At 38.5% G+C, this 21,953-nt stretch overlaps 1 protein-coding gene across 1 annotated transcript; it reads right to left on the reverse strand.

Moving 5' to 3' along the window:
- Nucleotides 1-138: 138 nt before the first annotated feature.
- On the reverse strand, nucleotides 139-21,683 carry GALNT15 (polypeptide N-acetylgalactosaminyltransferase 15). The gene is made up of 10 exons (XM_072153684.1): nucleotides 20,730-21,683; nucleotides 19,284-19,450; nucleotides 16,079-16,283; nucleotides 8,309-8,476; nucleotides 6,087-6,204; nucleotides 5,184-5,375; nucleotides 2,751-2,882; nucleotides 2,555-2,650; nucleotides 1,365-1,490; nucleotides 139-291 (listed from the first exon to the last, which is right to left on the reverse strand). The coding sequence occupies exons 1-10, from the start codon at nucleotides 21,209-21,211 to the stop codon at nucleotides 157-159; spliced, it is 1,821 nt and encodes a 606-aa protein (XP_072009785.1). The 5' UTR covers nucleotides 21,212-21,683; the 3' UTR covers nucleotides 139-156.
- Between the last annotated feature and the right edge of the window lie 270 nt (nucleotides 21,684-21,953).

The following is a 21,953-nucleotide window of genomic DNA, read 5'->3' on the forward strand; positions in this document are numbered from 1 at the left end:
GCTCCTCCAGCTCTATAACATGCTTCCTGTACAGTATTCTGCATCCCATGGTGACACGTTCCCTTTACAGGTTAGTATTAAGTTTCAGAAAGATTATTTACGACCAGTTAGACAAATAATCACCAAGCATACAATATATGCCACATTTTAATTAGTTTATTTTGGTTTAATTTCCCAGATTTGGTTCCTTTGCCCGTAAGTACATGGTTTTATGTATATAAGTATGTTTCCAGTTTGAGTTTTTTCTGGCTCCATACATTTTCCAGTGGGAAGATGTATTACCGATCCAGCCTACAAAAAAAAAAATATAATTTATATGCTGTACATTGTAATGTACATTGTAATTTAAATCCCAGATTTAATAATTAGTGTACATGTTATTCCTAGGATATTGTTATATACCAAAACATATAGAGCCAGATTATGCATGTGACTCAAATGTATACTGGTGAGGGTAAAGACTTGTAAACCAGTTTTACTGGGTTTCTTCAGGGGGGTTATACATCTATAAACCTCTCTCCATATAATTTAAGTTTAAATAATTGAATGTGAGAAAACTTTGTTAAAGTAATCCTAAATTCAAAATATATCTACATAAATAATGAGCAATATAAAAATACAATAGTAGATCCAATGTAATTTTTGTCTAGGGATCATCATTACCGTATTTTTCAGACTATAAGGCGCACCGGATTAAAAGGCGCACCATCAATAAATTCCTGCTAAAATGTCTAGATTCATATATAAAGCGCACTGGATTATAAGGCGCACCTGATTATAAGGATGAATGACCAGCAGGTGGCAGACCTATGCACAGTTCAAGGCAGCTGTTGTCTGTAAGTACGGTTCATATATAAGGCGCGCCTTTGATTTCTGAGAAAGTCAAAGGATTTTTTGTGCGCCTTATAGTCCGAAAAATACTGTAAATGTTTCATTGAATATCCAGTTGGAGTTTTAATTAAAACCATTCAACACAATGAAAATTGATTTTTTTCTGATACCAGTTATTACATGTACTTCTTACATTTTATGTTATCATTAACTAGTACAGGTAGTCCCAGAGTTACGTGCAATATAGTTTCTTTAGGTACGTTGAAAGTCGAAACGGGCATATATATATATATATATATATATATATATATATATATATAGGAGTATTGCTTATATATATAGGAGTATTGCTTACAATAATTCTATGAACTGGATGGAGCTGGAAGCAGACAATGAGGTCCATTTTCAAGTAGTGGTTTTAAGAGTTGAGACTGCAGCAAGCCCACAAGGGTACATAATAGGTAGTTGATGCAGAGACTTGATCTCACAAAACTTAACATTTTTATAATATATAATAAAAAGAATATTTTTACCTCATTAAAATCCCATGTGGATACATCGTTGGTACAGTTTCCTGGGAATACTTCATCATTTCTTACATCCAGGCAAAGAGAATCATTCGCTTTTAATTTAATTTTCTTATTATAATAGACAATTACCTAGAAAGTAAAAGTTTTTGTATTGCTATTAAAACATTTGTCAGTTTTGTGGCACACAAACACTGTAATAATCCCAATTCCTGGTGCAATATCAGGAATTGTAATTATTTTCCCCCTAATGCCACCTCCATGCCAAGTGGGAGTGGAGGGGTGTATAGAGAAGAACCCAGCAGCAGAGTTGGCCAGAGGGAAGTACAGCAAATGGACAAAGGAAACTGGTTTACATTCTGTGCATAACTCTATAACACCTACTGATCTCTATGGCAGTTACAGAAGGTTTCCTGGCTAGTTAGTAGAGAGAAGCTGCTATGTATTCTTATTTTTTTGGAGCACTATAAGAAATTAAATCTGTGCTATGATTGGTTGCCCTAGGAAAATACTGTATATACTTGAGTATAAGCCGAGTTTTTCAGCACCAAAAATGTGCTGAAAACCCAAATTCGGCTTATACTCAAGTAAAAAAAATTAAAAAATCATAATTCACCTTTCCGGCGTCCCCCGCAGGTCTTCTGTGCGAACCGTCCGGCAGTGGAGGCAGGTCAGTGCAACGTCACATGCTCTGACATCAGCTGTAGCCGCTGGAATGATGTTGTGTGTGTCGGCAGCCGGCACACCCTGATGTGCCCTGTGTCGGCTGACGTCATGGCTGTGGACTGCACAGACCTGCCGCTGACGGACGGATTGCACAGAAGACCCGCAGGGGGCCGTTGGAAAAGTTAATTTATTTATTTATTTTTTTATCAACTAGCTGCACGACGGGATATATATATACTGGGGATGCTGTGACCAATGCATTTCCCACCCTCGGCTTATACACAAGTCAATAGGTTTTCCCATTTTTTTTGTGGTACAATAAGCGACCCCGGCTTATACTTAGGTATGTACTCAAGTACATACGGTAACTTGTTTTTAATAAATATTACCGTCATTCAGTGTTTAAATTATCTTTTTTTTTAAATAAAAATATTATCTAGCCCCATTAGGGAGAGGGGGTATATACAAGATATTTATTCGATGATTACCTTGTGTTGTAATAAGTAAAAATAGAAAGAAAGATAAAGTACCTGATTACTTCTGTCATCACATCTAGTAAGCTCAGTCAGCTGAATGATTTTGTTATATGAATACTGTACACAAAGTCCAAAACCTGAATTTAAAAGCTGTAAAAGTAAGAAAAAACATGGCATGAATATTTACAATATGAGTGCATTTTATATAATAAAATGATATAATAAATTACACATCAAGAATATTTATTACTTGTCCTGATGATGGTTGAACTGAATGTGTAGTGTTCATAGCAGGATCAACGTTGGACAAAAACCATGTAAACGCTTTACATCCCAATCTCTGGCGCAGTTGCTTCAACTCAGTGACATCACTCATCTCAATCTAAAGGAGAGAAAAAAAAATTTATGATTACAGATATTGACACAATGTAATAGGTGAAAATACAGAACATCACATCTAAAATCTCCAAGTTGTTTGGATTTTTGGCTAAGGCTATTAATAATAATAATCTTTATTTATATAGAGCCATCAAATTATGTAGTGCTTTACAAATCATAGGAGACATTTACAAATATAATATTACAAACAGTCAAATGGAACAATAAGAGAGAGGACCCTGCTCGCAAGAGCTTACATACTATGAGGGTGAGGGTGTTGACACAAGAGGTAAAAGAGCTTGTATAATGGTAAAGTAAACAATATAAAATAATTTAATAAATAACTTGATAAATAAAAATTCTGCTGTATGAACCAGCAATCAGCTGCCATCTTATTTATAGGGTACAAAGTAAAAAAGACTGCAGAGAAGCCTGGAGCTTGGTATGTGTCTGCTGTTTGTCAGATAACAGACGGGAGATAGGACATAGGATGGATTAATAAAGGGAAAGGTTGACGTTTCATGCAGTTAGCAGGTGTGATAGGCTTGCCTAAAGAGATGGGTTTTAAGAGCACGTTTGAAGCTTTGGAGGGTGGGTATTCGTTTGAGAATCTGGGGAAGGGCATTCCAGAGAATTGGAGCAACTCAGGAAAAGTCCTGGAATGTGCATGAGAGGTTCGAATTAAGGTAGAGATTAATCTAATGTCACTGGCAGATCGAAGATCACGATAAGGGCGATAGACTGAGATGAGAGAAGGGAGGTAGGCAGGTGCAGCATTATTCAGAGCTTTGTGGAGGAGGGTTATTATTTTAAAGTGAATACGGAAGGAGACAGGCAGCCAGTGGAGTGATTGGTACAAACTGGAGGCATCTGTGTAGCGTTTGGTCTCATAGACAAGCATGGCTGCTGCATTTAGAATATATTGTAGAGGAGAGAGTTTAGTAAGTGGAAGACCAATTAGTAGGGATTTACAGGAGTCTAGTCGACAGTGAATAAGTGCAACAATTACCATTTTAGAAGTTTCAATTGTCAGAAATGGGCGGATTCTGGAGATGTTTCTGAGATGCATACGGCAAAAGTGAGCAAGAGATTGAATATATGGTGAAAAGGAGAGGTTAGAGTCCAGCACAACCCCAAGACAAGTGTAAGGTGTAACTGCAATTTCATAATGATTTTTACCAACGTGTCATATGTGATTCTCCCTTTCAAAGCAAAGAGAATGGTGCCCATATTCTGTCGCTTGCCCTTTTCTTTCCAGAGCTATCATGTTTTTCTGTTTCAAAACTGCTCGTCAGAAATCTTCCTCAGTAGCAGTGAAATGGGCAGAGACTAACCTCTTCCTGTTTTTGCACTAAAAATGAATCAATGATAAGATGCCCTCACTTCCCATGATGTTTTGTGTTCGATTATGAAGAAACTGCAGTTAGAAGTAATTGAAATAATTTAGCAATTCCACTGAGATTCATACAAGTTACCGCACTGAGCACTGCATAGTATGACAATATAGTTACTAGCCTGGCAGATAGGAGTAGGGAATGAGTATTAGAACTCATTAGTGAGACAATTACATGCAGTGTTGAGTCTGTGCTGTGTGAGCACTAAGGGTTAACAACCTCCCTGTTGTCTATGAATTTTTTGACAACAGGAGCTAGGGGATGTTGCTGCTGTGAATGTTATGATGCAATTTGAGGTGCAGTGATAGACAGATAAAGTATGCAAAATCACAGCCTAGCATCTGATTAACAGCGGAGATCTGGTATATTACTCTTCTTTGCAGGAAACTTCTGCATTCACAGATCTGCATACAACACAACTCACCAGCTACACACAAAGAACATCATGTGATCCCTCCTGCCTCTATTAAGATTGAGCAGAGAGCAGGAACCCCTCCCTCCAGCAGTTAGTCCATAGAATTTCTTGTGTAAACAAAGGACGGCACAGTTAGATGAGATAGCCAGTTCAAGGATAGGCTAAACCGAGGAGGATGGATCCTCATGCATAAATAATGAAAGTAATAGGCAAAGCTGTCCTACTTCCGAAAAAACTATAGGTCAGTTGCTGTTCGAGGGATATAAATGTTTCTGTCACATGGTTTGACTACACCTCCAAAAATACCACTTACCAAATCAAACACAGTGCAGACACTAAACAAGCATAGAAAGCTCATTTTGGAATTCCAGTATATACAGCTTCCTTGCATTCAATTCATTTTAGGGCCAAAACTTGGTGTGTAAACAAAATCCGGTTGTAATGAATGGACTCCATCATAAATTTAGTGTTTTAAGAAACAATGCAAAGTTCTTACCGGTTTAGTAACAAGTTCCTTTCCAATACTATGGTAGAATATGTCTTTGTAAGAGTCCAACCAGACCTCTGCTATACGAATTTTATTTCTCAACAATGTTTTATTTTGAATTGTGCTGTATGTTTGATTCTGAAGCAAATGGCCAACCCTTGAACATGGTACAATTTCTACTGATCCACCACAAAGCCAAACCTGCATGGGAGGGACATTGTAAGACAAACAATGAATTCATTGATAACTCTTCCATTAATGTTATTAATGTTATTATTTACCACTGGATACCTACATTTTAAAGATTATTATTTAGATTAGCAACTTGTTGTGTAAATAAATTATAAAAATTATTTCTAGATTGATACCTAATTTATATAGTGTTGATCAACCTATCCTGTTTATGGCTGCATAAAATAAACTAAGAAAATATAATTCACAAGTACAGCTGTATCTAGCACTGTGTAGTTTGGCAGAACAGCTGGCCCGGAGCCGCTGCGCATGCGCAGATGGCATGATCCTCGTAGCTGCGCGCTGAAGATTTATGGTAGGCGGAACAAAGAGGCTACTGGGGCGTGGAGTAGCCGTGCCGTGTAGCCTCAGCTCCGGCTACTTCACACCCCAGTAGCCACTTAAGAAAATTTACATATTTGAGTAATAAAAGTTAGCAAAAGATACAGGGGACGTGAGGATTGGCTCTTAAAAGGGCTATCCTCACGTCCTATAGATGTACCTACACCCGATCTCCCTTTATAGGTAGATATGTGGTGGTAGGTTCCCTTTAAGCCTGGAATATTATGCAGATTCTGGATAAACCATGTGTTGATTTATTCTAAACAAGACATTATTATATTATCTTCATTAGATTCTATTTTAATTGCACAAATAAAATGCTAAATTACTTTGACTTACCCGGATCGAAAGTTCAATGTTTTCAACTCCTGAAATGTTCATGAATGTATCAAATGCCCCAATATTCTGGAAGTAGTGACGATCAACAGCTATAACACATCCAGGGATTACCGGTGTCCTAAATGAATAACACATAAAAAAGTCTATAAATGTAAAACATTTAACTGAATTAGCTTTAACTTAACAATTCGCTTTATCTTAAAGGGGTTGGCCAATAACATTGAACTTTACCAATGTAAATATAAGACCCTAACTGAAAGCCACCCAGACCAGCTGATAGGATTTAAGTATAAAAATCCCTTTTAAGCTGAATGTAATCAACAGTACAAGTCACCAACTGGAGATATATCTTAAAAATAACAACAAATATTCAACATTCTTGGAAAAAGGAGTCAATACAATCTGATAGAATAAAGGAAGACAAAACATACACTGACAAATTACAAAACAAGACAGTAAGAAAAGACTCTAATGGAGGTGTCTGGTTGACTCTATATGAGGCATACATTTCTGACCATGCCAAAAAAGAATCCATTCCCATTGCTGGTTATAAATATGGGTTGTTAAATTAAGGGGTCAATGGGCTCTTGTTGCTGCCGGGCCATCCAGAGTAGCTAGTCAACTATCTTCAGGCAAATTTTAGCCTTGTAGTCCAGAAGCCCTGTGCCCCAAATGACTTTGGGTGGAAAAGACTCTGCCTGCGTATTCTTGGTCTACAAGAGCACCAGACAAAACTTCAAAAATGATCAAGAAGACCGTGTCTCAGTCTTCTTTCCTCCACAATCATCCAGCACCAGAGGGTGGTAAGGAGTAGAGGTAAGACAAAGGCATTTGAAAAAAAGCATATCATAGGCTATTGGAACCTGTCACCAGCTAAAAATGACATTCCTGATGACAGGTTAGCTTTAAGATTACCTTAACATATCTCTTAACCCCTTAAGGACGCTGGGTTTTTTTCACTCATTTCTCGCTTCCCACCTTCAAAAATCCCTAACTTTTTCATTTTTCCGTATACAGAGCTGTGCGTAATAAATTTTACTGCCATGTACTGGGAAGCAGGAAAAAAATTCCAAATACCTTATGGGCTTAGTTTTTACAACTTTTACTCTGTGCTCCAGATAAAACCTCTATTTTATTCTACCATCTTCTGCCACTAATAACTTTTTCATACTTTGGTGCATGGAGCTGTGTTAGGTGTAATTTTTTGCGAAATGAGCCAAAGTTTTCATTGCTACCATTTTGAGGACTGTGCGGCATATTAATCACTTTTTATTACATTTTTATGTCATGTAAAAAGGTGTAAAAGTCGTGTTTCAGACATTTGGGCGTTAGTTCCCACTTTGGAGGTCATCGCCGGCAATAACTGGTTTTATATTTTGATAGATCAGGCATTTTGGGAAGTGGGGATACCTGATGTGTTTGTGATTTTTACTGTTAATTATGTTTTATATCAGTTCTAGGGAAAGGGGTGATTTTAAGTTTTAATATTTTATACATATATTTAAATTTTTAAAATTTTTAAACTTTTTTCTTTTTTTTCACTATTTCTTAGACCCTCTGTGGTACATTAACTCTAGATGGTCCGATCGTTCCTACCATATACTGCAATACTACTGTATTGCCGGTGGCAGAGAAGAGGTTAACACTATGCAGCAAAGCCCATCTCTGTATGTGCCTGTGAGCCCTCTTCATACACCCTTCATAGCTCCGCAGCGGATATATCCGTCGCAGAGCGTGAAGGGGTTAAACTCAATCGGCAATAGTCAAAAGAAGTGAGGCCTATGTGAATATACATGGAAATTAATTATGTATTTCATATGTTTTAATGTATAAAAAATGGACAGACCAGGGCAACATGGAAGATACTGTCTGGTTTGTTAGAATCACTTAGAATCTCTCATTTTGTTTTATAGAAAGGGATGTAACTTGAGGGATTGTATCTGAGATCAGGAGTCTTGGGGACCCATAAGGTGTCTCTTCCCCATATGAAGAGACCAGGACTATCTTAAAGTTGGGGACTGATACATATTTCACATTGGGGCCCAACAGATTCAAGTTACACCTCTATTTATAAAGGGGAATTTAAAAAGACAGACCTCGCCCATTTGTACAACTCCTATATGCCATATTGAATGGGTTTACCTTGTTGAGACAGCAACAAATATGTTTATAGCCATATCAGTGCCTAACAACTTTATACTAACTCTCCATGTAAATATTACCTGAATGGAGCGATGGGAGATTGCCGCACCTTCTGGTCACTTTCTGACATAGTAACCCAATGAAAATCAAGGTTCCAGTCAATAACCCCTTGTCTCAAGTCCGTGGAATGGTAATACTTGGAAGTTCTCCAGTCAATTACATCTAAAACCGGTGATAATATAAGGTTCCTTAAAAAGATAAGAAAAAATAGTTGTTTTTTTTTTCTATACAAAATATCAAATCTTTTCTTATCGTTACAGTCCTGTCTAGCAGTCAGCCATTTTTAGTTCCTTAATACATCCATAAATGTATTTTTTTTCCTCTAAATTCGATTTCTCAGAGAATGTATTCATGTTCTTTGATAAAGTGTGCTGCCTTTTTAGCAATAACTACATACACACAAATATACAGATGTGTCCTTCCTTACATTTTCTTTGTGCCTCATTATATTCTTGCCTTTGAAAATTGAGAATTTAAAAATATTGTTTTCTTCATAACTAAACGCAAAAGATATTATCCAAATTTTTCAACTAATTTGAAGTACAATGTGGGATTTATGTGCAGTTAATCTTTGTACATATAAGAAAAGAGTATTCAATATGACAGAACCCTCAAGATTTTACCAAACAAGGAAGGGTTGGGGATTTTTTTCTGTGTTTCTAAGTAAGTACACCATCTTAAACGACTGATGATATTAAAGGGGTTGTCCAACAGTTATAAAAAATAGCCGTGCTGGGAGGGTGTTTAAAAAAAATAAAACTGTACTCACCTGATCCAATGTTCCCAGGCAGCCTAGCAAGTGCACCCATCTCCTGTGTCAGCGTGCCAAGCCACCTGGAAGTTGTCGGAGCGAAGCTTCCGTGCCCCTGTAAACAAACAGGGAGTGGCAGAGCAGGTGAATACAGGTTTTTTTTTTTCAAACGTCCTCCCCAGTTCAGCTTTTAATTTTTACACCGCTCATTAACACTTTTTATCACAGGCAGGCTGTAATATAAGAGCTGTGTGGTTAGGTATTGGCGCCTCCCAAAAGTCCTGATCCATCAAAATATAAAAATGTTTATTCCTGTTGGTGAACCCTGTATTTGAAAAAGGCACCAAAATGTCCAAATTGGCAATTTTTCTGTATTTTACAACACATACAATTTTGAATAAAAACTGATCAAAAATTGTACACCCCCAAAATGGTAGCAATGAAAATGGCAGCTTGTTCCATAAGAAAAGTTACATCAAATTCAACCGTACACCAAAGTATGAAAAAGTTATCAGTGAAAAGTGTAAAATAGTTATTTTGTACAAAAAGTTGTAATTTTTAAAATCTGTTAAAACCTATATAAATTTGGTATCCCCATATTTTGAATTTTTTCTTGCTTCCCAGTAAATGGAGTGTAGTATGAAATACCATCAGTAGGGAGGACAATTTGTTACACAGAAAACAACCCCTTTTCATGCAAAGATATTAAAAAAAAGTTATGGATTTTTAACCCCTTACGACCTGGCATTTTTTTATTTTTTCATTTCCATTTTTCACTCCCCACCTTCAAAAATATATAACTTTTTTTTATTTTTACACATAAAGAGCTCTGTGATGGCTTGTTTTCTGCAGAACAAATTGCACTTCATATTGCATGCCATGTACTGGGAAGCGGGAAATAAATTCCAAATGCAGTGAAAATGGTGAAAAAACACATCTGGGCCATTTTCTTGTGGCCATGGATTTTACGGCTTTCACTGCGCGCCTCCAATGACATGTCTACTTTATTCTTTGGGTCGGTAAGATCACAGGGATCCCAAATTTGTATAGGTTTTATAATGTTTTCATACATTTACAAAAAGTAAAACCTCCTGTACAATAAATAAATATATTTTTTTATTTTGCCATCTTCTGGCACTAATAACTTTTTCATACTTCAATCTAAGGAGCTGTTGGTGGTGTGATTTTGTGTGACTTTTGATGATGTTTTCAATGCTACCATTTTTTGCGACAGGGGTTTGCTTCATTGTAAAGCAAGCACCCGGTGAGTATGAAGAGTGCTCATCCCGTGAGTCAGCACATCTTATTGCGCTATGGGGTAAAAATGTTGGATTGTCATAAGAACCAGGATTAACAATAGTTAATAATTAACAAAAGCTTACACTCACCGGCCACTTTATTAGTTACACCATGCTAGTAACGGGTTGGACCCCCTTTTGCCTCCAGAACTGCCTCAATTCTTTGTGGCATAGATTCAACAAGGTGCTGGAAGCATTCCTCAGAGATTTTGGTCCATATTGACATGATGGCATCACACAGTTGCCACAGATTTGTCGGCTGCACATCCATGATGCGAATCTCCCGTTCCACCACATCCCAAAGATGCTCTATTGGATTGAGATCTGGTGACTGTGGAGGCCATTTGAGTACAGTGAACTCATTGTCATGTTCAAGAAACCAGTCTGAGATGATTCCAGCTTTATGACATGGCGCATTATCCTTCTGAAAGTAGCCATCAGATGTTGGGTACATTGTGGTCATAAAGGGATGGACATGGTCAGCAACAATACTCAGGTAGGCCGTGGCGTTGCAATGATGCTCAATTGGTACCAAGAGGCCCAAAGAGTGCCAAGAAAATATTACCCACACCATGACACCACCACCACCAGCCTGAACCGTTGATACAAGGCAGGATGGATCCATGCTTTCATGTTGTTGACGCCAAATTCTGACCCTACCATCCAAATGTTGCAGCAGAAATCGAGACTCATCAGACCAGGCAACGTTTTTCCAATCTTCTACTGTCCAATTTCAATGAGCTTGTGCAAATTGTTGCCTCAGTTTCCTGTTTTTAGCTGAAAGGAGTGGCACCCGGTGTGGTCTTCTGCTGCTGTAGCCCATCTGCCTCAAAGTTCGACGTACTGTGCATTCAGAGATGCTCTTCTGCCTACCTTGGTTGTAACGGGTGGCGATTTGAGTCACTGTTGCCTTTCTGTCAGCTCGAACCCATTCTCCTCTGACCTCTGGCATCAACAAGGCATTTCCGCCCACAGAACTGCCGCTCACTGGATGTTTTTTCTTTTTCGGACCATTCTCTGTAAACCCTAGAGATGGTTGCGCGTGAAAATCCCAGTAGATCAGCAGTTTCTGAAATACTAAGACCAGCCCTTCTGGCACCAACAACCATGCCACGTTCAAAGGCACTCAAATCACCTTTCTTCCCCATACTGATCCTCGGTTTGAACTGCAGGAGATTGTCTTGACCATGTCTACATGCCTAAATGCACTCAGTTGCCGCCATGTGATTGGCTGATTAGAAATTAAGTGTTAACGAGCAGTTGGACAGGTGTACCTAATAAAGTGGCCGGTGAGTGTAGTTGCAGACACCATTGATAACTGTTATAGCTGTTTATTGTAGCCTGGGGCTAAGGTACAATAAATGACCAATTACCAGAGGTCTGTTTGTAACAAGGGGTCGTCTGTAAGTTGGGTGTTCTTAAGTAGGGGACCGCCTGTATACTTTTCCTAAGATGTAACAATAAAAAATATTCTATAATGTTGTGTATTGCTAATATGTAGGAAAGATATTGTTGACATCTGGGTATAAGCCATAGATTATTTTTAGAGCTGCAGCTTGTCGTATTCACTTTAGAAATCTATTTCTGGCATCGTCATAATATAACAGTCAGGGAGCAGTCCCTCCCCTGGGAAATTGCAGTGTTTCATAGACTTTTACATTATAACCAAGCCGTTATACATTGTGTAAGAACCATACTTAGTTTAGTACTAACATCTGTTTTACAGTGAAACTATTTAAATTGGTAAATTAAAGAGCTAGAATTTCCCAGATGAATAATGGTGAAAAGAAAGTAATTTTATTTAAAAGTTTAAACATTTGTTTTATTAGAAACAAAATATATTCTACTTTCACAGTACATATGTTTCTTGAAATGTGCAGAAAATGTTGACTATATTTGTAATATGTTACATTACTTGTTTTGATCTTCATTGATCAACATTTGATGGATTTTTTTTGTAAGGAGTATAGCATGCAACTAGAACAGGGTTTTACAATATGTTTTTATTATATTTACATTATAGGTTTTTATATCAAAATAAAACCTTTATTTTATAAAAAAAAATTAGATGATCATAATTAGAGAAAAGCAATGACTGTAGCACAGAGAAAGATTAGAACAAAATTTTCTGAAGGTTACACCATTTACTAATCAGTAGGAAGTGCACCAGACTTTGCTTTACATGACTTCAGCACATCTGCACCCACATGACATCACTAGTTTCTCACACTGCTCTGGTGTGATTTTGTCCTCCCTTCTTGTGTTTGTTGTAGATTTATTGGCCATAACTTTGTTACCAAGGATCTTCCAGAGGTTTTCTATTGGGTTTAGATCCAGGCAGGCCATTTACCGTAATTGTTTTAGTGTTTTCTGTTTCATGGAAGAGCTTTACCCCTTTTGAATTGTTCTGTAAGAGAAATGCTGGCTGATTAAGTGAAGTACATAAGAAAGGAACCATGGGCCGTTGACGTAGGTTCTGATACACACTTGCATTCACTCTGCCATGTATCTGTATGAGAAGTCCAACTTTTGTGGCAGAAAAAGTCTAGCCTTTTGATTCTTTCTGCTAATGAGGGGCTTGGTCACTGCAGAGTGGGCTTTCAGTCCAAATGCTCTTAAATGTCATGGCACTTTACACTATACGAACTGGTGAGAAATTCCATCTGCAGTGTTGAAGCGAATACCCATGGAGATTCTTTGCATTAGCTTTTTTTCTTTTGCATTTGTTTTTCGTGGAGGACTTGAATGAGTTTGTAATGTTGTAAAGATGTAATACTCTCGAAATCACAGACTTTGAACAACTAACTTCTCTTATTATGGCTGATAGGGTTACCCCTTTGGCCTTCATCTGGACAACCTACTGCTGGAGGGTCTCAGTCACTTTGGAACGGCACACGGTTTTTGCAAAGTCAGTTAGAACTGATAAGTTAGGCTGCCAGTTACATAGGGTTTGTAAGGAAATTAGAACTTGCACGTATTTGAAAGTGACACTACAGGTGTTTTGCATTTTAACAATACAAGAACGCATATGCGATTGGGCTGAGGTGCATCCCCAGGTGCTAGCGTCACGTGATCACCCTAATTTTGATCAGTGTTCTTTTAACCCTTTAAGGACCTGGCCCTTTGTTGTTTTTTCATTTCCATTTTTCACTCCCCACAATCAAAAATCTGTAACTTTTTTTTTTTACACATGTAAAGAGCTCTGTGATGGCTTGTTTTCTGCGTAACAAATTGCACTTCATAGTGACGGTCTTTATTCTCTCATGTCATATACTGGGAAGCGGGAAAAAAATTCCAAATGCAGTGAAATTGGTGAAAGACCGCATTTGCGCCCTTTTTTTGTGGGCTTGGATTTTATGGCTTTCACTGTGCGCCCCAAGTGACATGTCTACTTTATTCTCTGGGTTGGTGCGATCATGGGAATACCAAATTTGTATAGGTTTCATAATGTTTTCATACATTTACAAAAATTAAAACCTCCTGTACAAAATTTTTGTACAGGAGGTGCCGCCTAGTGACCACACTAGAGAACCCACTGGTCTCCTTGGCTTCTACCGAGAGGTTATACACCTCACCAGCCATCCACTGCCTGGCTACCACGCACTTGCCCCCACCAGGGACAAGGCTGTATCCTCTGCATGAACCCAACAATCCCCTGATGAGCCCATAGGGCGAAACAAGTCTTGTCGGGACATGGGATTCAGATCTCAGCCATGACATGTTTTTCATTACCCATAGGGGGTCAGAATCAACACTATACTGACTCTCCTCTGACGTTTTATCTGACGTTACCTGCTATAATAGGCCAATAACAGGGCCAGCAATTGCAGGGTCAGGTTCCAGTCGGGACTGCGGTTATTTAGGACCCCAGTTCCGAGGCTAGGCCTTCAGGGTGTGATAGACCTACAGGCCATAATAGGGTTTTGTATAGGGTAACACTGCACGACCTCTGAGTCTTACACACACCCTAAACCCTACTGGACAATTTCTCTTCACTACCCTGCTTATTTCCGTGCATTTCTATGTATACTCCTTACGGGTTCTTCCCGTACTCCTTTGACGTCCATAAACTGACCTCCGCTGCACATAGGAGCACCAGCACTTTTTGACGCCATCTTATAAGGAGCTACACTAATGCGCCCTCCTGGGAGTTCCGAGCAGTACTCTATTCCTGAGGTGAGCCCTCTTATACATCAGTATTTATTAAGCTACTCACACATCCGAGGACACCCCAGGCCCACCCTCTGACTCTCCCTTTTTCATCTCCTTTACCCGTAGATTGGTCATCCCTGCCGTGGAACTCCACATCCTGACAGTAAAGAATTGCATTTACGTGTCCTTTGTAAATAAATATATACCTTAATATAATCAGCAATCACTAGTTGTACTTTCTTTAAATGGAAACATGTCATGTTTGATAAAGCGGTTTTCCAAAATATAAATAATTTAGTATAAAATGTGTAAAATACTTCACTTAAATAATACCCATAATACCAATTTCTCTGCTTGGAGGAATGCTGGATTTAAACACCATTGTAAAAGTATTCAATATTATACAGTGCCTTGGGAAAGTATTCGGCCCCCTTGTACTTTTCTACCTTTGCCACATTTCAGGCTTCAAACTTAAAAATATAAAATTGGAATTTTTTGGTGAAGAATCAACAACAAGTGGGATACAAGTGTGAAGTAGAACCAAATTTATTAGATATTTCAAATTTTTGTAAAAACTTGAAACTGAAGAATGGGACATAATATTCGTCCCCCTCATGTTAATACTTTGTAGCGCCAACTTTTGCTGCTATTACAGCTGCAAGTCATTTGGGTTAAATCTCTATCAGTTTTGCACATCAAGAGACTGAAATTCTTGCCCATTTTTCCTTGGAAAACAGCTCGAGCTCAGTGAGGTTGGATGGAGGGTGTTTGTGAACAGCAGTTTTCATCTTTTTCTGCAGATTCTTGATTGGATTCAGGACTGGACTGTGCAATTCTAACATCTGGATGCATTTCTTTGTGAACCTTCCTTTGTAGATTTTGCTTTTTGTTTGGGATCATTGTCTTATTGGAAGATAAATGTCCGTCCTAGTCTCAGGTCTTTTGCACCCAGCAATTTGTTAACCATCTTCCCTGTCCCTGCTGAAGAAAAGCAGGCCCAAACCACGATGCTGCCACCACCATGTGTGACAGACCAGAGCACCTTCTTCCACATGTTTGGTGTCTCCCAGGTGGATATCTTTGAGAAATGGCTTTCTTCTTGACCCTTCCATAAAGGCCAGACTTGCAATGTACGACTGATTGTTGTCCTATGGACTGACTCTCCCACCTCAGCTTTAGATCTCTGCAGTTCATCCAGAGGGATCATGGGCATCTTGGCTGCATCTCTGACCTGTCTTCTCCTTGTTTGAGAGGACAGTTTAGAAGGAAGGCCGAGTTTTGGTAGATTTGCAGTGGTTTGATACTCTTTCTATTTTAATATGATCGCTTGCACATATTTTTTACCAAAGTTTAAAATATCCAATACATTTCATTCCACTTCAAAATTGTGTCCCACATGTTGTTGATTTTTTACCCAAAAAATTACAATTTTATATCTTTATGTTTGATTCCACAAATGTGGCAAAAGGTAGAAAAGTACAAAGGGGTCAAATATTTTTGCAAGGTACTCTAAATTCTGACCTGAAAAACAAAGCTTTTCTGAATTTGGTCACATAAAATATTATCATGCAGCATTTTTATTTTTTCACCTGTTATTCACTATTCTGCTCAAAAGAGGTTCTAACCAGCCAGGGTAACACTCGCAATGTGGCTCCATGAATACAAGGATTTCTCCAGTTGCCCTTGCTGCACCAAGCATCCGACCCCCAATGACACCAAGTCTCTTGTTGCTTCTTATTAGTTTTACGCCACCAATTCTAGAGACATATTCGCTTAGAGCAGTCTTGAGATGACCTAAGGTGAGAACAAACAGAATGACTTTAGATAAACCGTGGGCAAAATAAGTATTCAATACATCACCCATTTACTAAGTAATTATATTTTGGAGGGTGCGTTCACACGTTCAATTTTTCAGATGCAGTTTTAAAAGCCAAAAACAGGTGTGGATGATAATGGATGAGAACATATTATTAAGTGGTGCTACTCTTTTTTTTTTTTTTTACTCCACTTCTGGTCTGGACATCGGAAACTGCATATGAAAAACTTAATGGAGCTTATTTACTAAGGATCGTGGATTGCACTTTTGTCAGACTGTGCACCGTTTTCAGGAATTGCACAGCTTGGACGGGTATTTAACAGGTGTCTGTGTAGGGATTGTGTCGCAAGCGAATGGTTTTAGGCGCAGCTGCGCTGGCTTCCATGGGACACAAATTGGGGGGGGTGGGGGGTGCCGTCAGACGATCTGACTGATTCGGACTGAGCATGGGATTCAACATTCAAATTTTGTCGCAAGACAATGCACTTACATGCACCACCAAGAAGAAGGTGAACTCCGTCAGACCACAGTGGAGAATCGATTCATGCAGGATATCAGACGCACGATCTTAGTGAATCTTCGGACAATGCACTTTCAGTGAACTCCATCAGACAGGTAAGTAAATGTGCCCCAATGTGTGAATGCACCCCAAAAGTTGTATTGACATTGGTGAAATTTCAGCAGATGTCTGTAACAATGAACTCAGTGCATATTGGAAAAGAAATCAAGTAATAGATCTCTATAAAAGTTATCTGTAATAATGAGAAATGAGGGAAAACGTATTGTGCACATGAAGAAAGAGAGCAGCATAAAACCATTAAAGCTGTGTTCATGTGTGGAGTTTACCTTGCGCTTTGAAACTCAATACAACCGGGATTTACCTAATGACATAGGGGCTCATTTACTAAGGGTCACTTGCGCACTTTTGTTGGACTGTTCACCTTTTTTGTGGCTAAAATTCTACCTGTCCGTCCACAATTGACCTACAGAAGACCCTTCTGGCCCCCGCTAAACCTCGGAATAACGATAAGACCTTAAAACTTCCAGCCACCACTCTGTTCCCACATTTAAAAGGCAGCTATAGATGTAATAGCAACTGTTGCCTCACCTGTGACATCATCGTACATCGCACACAGAGCTTCTAATCCACAGTGACTAAAGAAAAATTTGAGATTACCACCTTCATCAACTGTACTTCTTAATATGTCATCTATCTATTTCAAAGTACCTGTCCTCATCAATATGTGGGCAGGACCTCACAAACCTTGATAGAACGGACCATTGCAAGATAAAAAACTGGTATCAGCTACATAGCGTCTCGAGGCACTGCCATCAACATCATGATAACAACATTAAAAACCTGTCTCTCATCTCAATAGAACAGATTCCAAAAAGCCACCCGGACTGTCTATCCCAACTTATCAAAAGGGAAAACTACAGGATATTCAAACTCAATACGATGTGTCCCTATGGACTGAATGAATCATTAGTCCCTATGGACTAATGAACAGCCACATGAATATATATATGACCTATATATACACCTTAGTGACATGTTTCATGTTTACAGCAGGTCCAGGGCTAACTGATACCTTAATTCCTTGATTAGGTATATATCCTGTAGCTATATACTTCATAGATGCTAGCAGTTTATAAGTATCAATTTCCTAATATTACAAAAGATATTGTAGATATTATTTTGGACCTGATGAAGGGAGCGGTACGCCACGAAACGCGTTGTTCACCGCTGTACATCATTGAATGACCAAATAAATCGTTGTGAATCCAGAGCAGCGCAATATCAGTCTTTCTTTTTCTCTTCTTCCCTACTCCGATAATTTGGCATTTAAGTTGGAATTTTTCTGTTGCCCAAACATTCTGAAGCAATTAGTGCCAATAGATTTGGAACCAAATTTTTTGTTTTCAACTCAAGTTTATTTAGTATATCACAATACAAGTATTACAGAATAAAACAGGATCCTTCGAGCAGGAGGTATATGATACCAAAGGTTATTATTATTATAAGATATCCAAAATAGAAAAACAGCTATCATCCAATGGTTAAGGCTCAAAATGACATCTTGAAGACTTAAATCCTCTGCAATTGCACATAATATTAGGGTGCTAAACCCTGTTTTAGACTGGAAATTTGTGCTTCTACTATTAGTGACAATTAACTCTGAACCACCAAGAGTAAAGGACAGTTAACTAATACATGTTGTCATCTGTGATTGTCAGATACTCCAAATTTTATAAAATTTTTCTACCGAACCTGCCAATAAATAACTCAAATGGTCATTGATCATGATCCATGTTAATTTGGATGCCATAAAAACAAATGGGATGGTGGTGGATTTCCATGCCCTTGCAATGACTATTTTCGTCACTAATGAAACAAACCACCAAAATAAATCAATTTTTGTGTAGCTTTCGGGAGTTGGGAAAGTCTACCGTTAAGCAATGCTATGATAGGAGTTTTCTCAACAGTAGAGTCTGTCAAGGAATGAATAAGGTCCCACCAGACGTGGAGGAAGGAACCCACACACACCACCACAAGAGCGAAAACATGGAGAGTCGCCTGAGCCTGTGATCAAAGCCAACCTAATTGGAACAATGTAACAGCGGAACTTCGGAACAACACTTTGAATCGAGCATCTACTAATTTGGTTTTAATACAAAGCTTAGAAATTGAGAAGGCCATCTCCCTCCATTGTTGTATCCAATTCAGTGCACATATCCTTTTCACACTTTCGCAATTTTTTGATCAGGGTCTGTACTCTTAGGTGGTGATGTTGAGTAGACTTTGACCGCGCACCTTACAAAATAAAGTCTAATTATCAGTGCTATTTTGTAAAAATAACAGAACCGCCTAAGAAGAGTGGAGGATTCAGAAGTTCTAAAAGTTGGAATTGATAGAGATGGTGAAAGGTCCTCTGTAAGAATTAAGGCAAAAGCTCTATCTAAAAATCAAAGCTTACCTTGGAAACTTAGGTCATCTACAAGGATTATTTCCTTCAGGATCTTTCTTGGAGAGTTGTCTAGCACGCTGTGGACAGTTCTCAGTAGTGTAGACCATGCTTCATTATGGAAGGTGATGATAACACTGGTGGTAGGAAGGTTCTCATTGTAAATTTGCTTGAGACATCTGGTGGAGAAACAAAAAAATAAAACAGTACAATTTACAAGACAATAGGCTCTGAAATAAATTGACAGGACATTCTTCTAGATGCTGTTCTGCAAAGTGCCTTGTGTTGTGTGTATTCATCTTTCATATCTTTGCCTCAAATCAGGGAAACAAACGTATCTGGATCTAATATGATGTAGCTTAGGGAGGATAAGGGAAGTATGTTTAATTAGAGCCCATAAAACACATTTTCAACACTAACCCTTTCTAATTTTTACACAGTACAGACTTGCCAGTCTTACCGTGCCTGATTAGAGATGAGCGGAAGTTTGGATCCAGAGTTCAGCCGCATCCTGTGTGATCCAGACAGTGACCGGCCTGGTCAATCGCAGTCATGCCTAGTAGGTAGGAGCGTCAATTTGTCAGATTGGCTGAAAGTACAGCAATATGTCTGGGTTGCATGTGACGCACCTGAACCCTTGACCTGAACTTAAAAAGCCATCCCGCTCATTTCTAATCACATTAATTGATTATGAAAGATAAAATCTGGGGCAACTTCAGGCACAATTTTGGTACAATTCCCAAACATCATATATGTTAAGTTACATTAGGTCTTCAGTTATATCCTTAAGTTATTGTGAGCAAAATCTGTCTTTCCATTATGCTTTATCTTTGTAGAGTCACTGGAAAGACTTGAGTGCTCCTGATATCGACCTTACCCTAACATAAAAATAAGTGATTCAACTGTTTTTCTTCTGGTCCCAAATGGCTCCATTCCCTGTCCCATAAAAATATATTCATGTACTTCATCCCTTATACACTAGCCTATTAGTTTTATCAACAACCACCCCTATACTACCCTCCGTCAATTCTAAACTGCCCCCCTCTACCTGTAAAATAACACCCTACACATAGCTTGCAACTGAAGTCTGGATTTTCACATTTAAAAAAAAAAATGTATCCATCCTTTATGTCAACCAAACCCTAAAAGTAACCAGAAAAATAAAAGCAGTGATCATCCAGGTAAATAATATTGAAATAAATAAACAAGACTTAGGATTTATTTAAGGGTTACAGGGTTTTCACTTTATTAGAGTTTAAAGATCGAATCTTCACAAAACACAACATCCATGGTCTGCATTTAAACCCAATAAAATGTTATTGTAGGTGCACAATAGATATATAATATTTGTCGAATTAGGCAACCCATCTCTAGTAATTGTTACTAAAAACATCTTTAGAACCTAGTATACAGTGTGTTACGTTTAACAATATTTGTTAACATTTTGTCAGTACTCACAGTAAATGTCGACCCTCAGGTATTACTCTGTGTAAAGAAATTCCTTGACTACCATTCTCCTCAATCCCATGTGTGTCCCTTGCTTGTTCTGTTTGATCATTATTAGTAACTACAACCTTTTCATTCTTCCTCTTGTGCTGCTTCACTATCCTGTACATGTTCTTCCTGACCTTGTCAGCACTTCTTGTGCTTCCAAACATCCCAATAGCTATTAGCTCCTCATCCCTTAGAGACGAAAGTGGTGACAAAACCTCCACCTTATACTCATTTGTTTCCTCAACAGACTCCAGCAGTGAGCCAACACCTGCCCATCCATGTCCTTCACCACCACGTTGATGCTGGTTGAGATAGATTGCATTCTCCTCACTCTGGGCTTCTGGATCTAGCATAGCCACCATGAGTAGCAGCAAAACTAATGCCAACATAAGAACTAGTATCTGCAGCTGGCACAGCAGTGACCTGCACCTCTTCCTCAGCAACATGTTTCTTGTGGTATAGTAAGGCACACACCGTCATGGTATTTCCAATTATCTTCATTCCAGATCTGTTTCCCTCACCGTATGTTCCCACACACAGGTCTGTCTTTCCTTTTTACATTCCACTTGCACGTTCCTTCTTTGTATATTTTCTTTTTCTCTTCTAAACCTACTAGCAATCTTTAGATAAATGCCTTCCAATCAGTGTAAGAAAATATATAGAATCAACAAACCAGTAACGGTTATCCCAGGGATTTCTTTAGGATTATACATCTTCAGTGGAATTCCACATTAGTAAAAATAAAATATTCCATATTCTTTAAATATCTTCTTATAAGGAGTGAGCAATTCTATTCCATAATAGTGTTATCATATTATCCCAGCTGCTTGTAGGGACGGCAGCCCAGATGCGTGGTCCCTGCTCTCTTGTGATATTACTCTGAGCTCTGATGAACAGATTAAGAGGGCAGCACTGCCTCCCTTTCACACAGAACTTCTCCACTGCCAGACACTCCTAGTCAGTGCATCCTGGTCCTAACGCCCACTATGTTTCCTGGGTACTGCCTTCTTTACAACATATTGTGCAATAACAATGCACTTCTGAACTTGTAGTACAGATCACATAACTTTATGAAGCTGAAGGGAGGGTGTAACAAAGTACTATACAATACTATAACTATACAGCAGCTAGTACTAACTCCAGCAGAAAAGGTGGATGTGAAATGCATTTTGACCCTTTGAAAAATGG

Source organism: Engystomops pustulosus, chromosome 5 (assembly GCF_040894005.1).
Source record: "Engystomops pustulosus chromosome 5, aEngPut4.maternal, whole genome shotgun sequence".
Classification (NCBI taxonomy): Eukaryota; Metazoa; Chordata; class Amphibia; order Anura; family Leptodactylidae; genus Engystomops; species Engystomops pustulosus.

Coding starts and splice junctions, on each gene's coding strand:
- GALNT15 (XM_072153684.1), bottom strand. CDS start 21,211: ATGTTGCTGAGGAAGAGGTGCAGGTCACTGCTGTGCCAGCTGCAGATA. Junction 16,284..19,283: donor AGATGACCTAAGTTTCCAAG/GTAAGCTTTGAT, acceptor TTCTCACCTTAG/GTCATCTCAAGACTGCTCTA. Junction 8,477..16,078: donor AGCAGAATAGTGAATAACAG/GTGAAAAAATAA, acceptor TATCTTTTTAAG/GAACCTTATATTATCACCGG.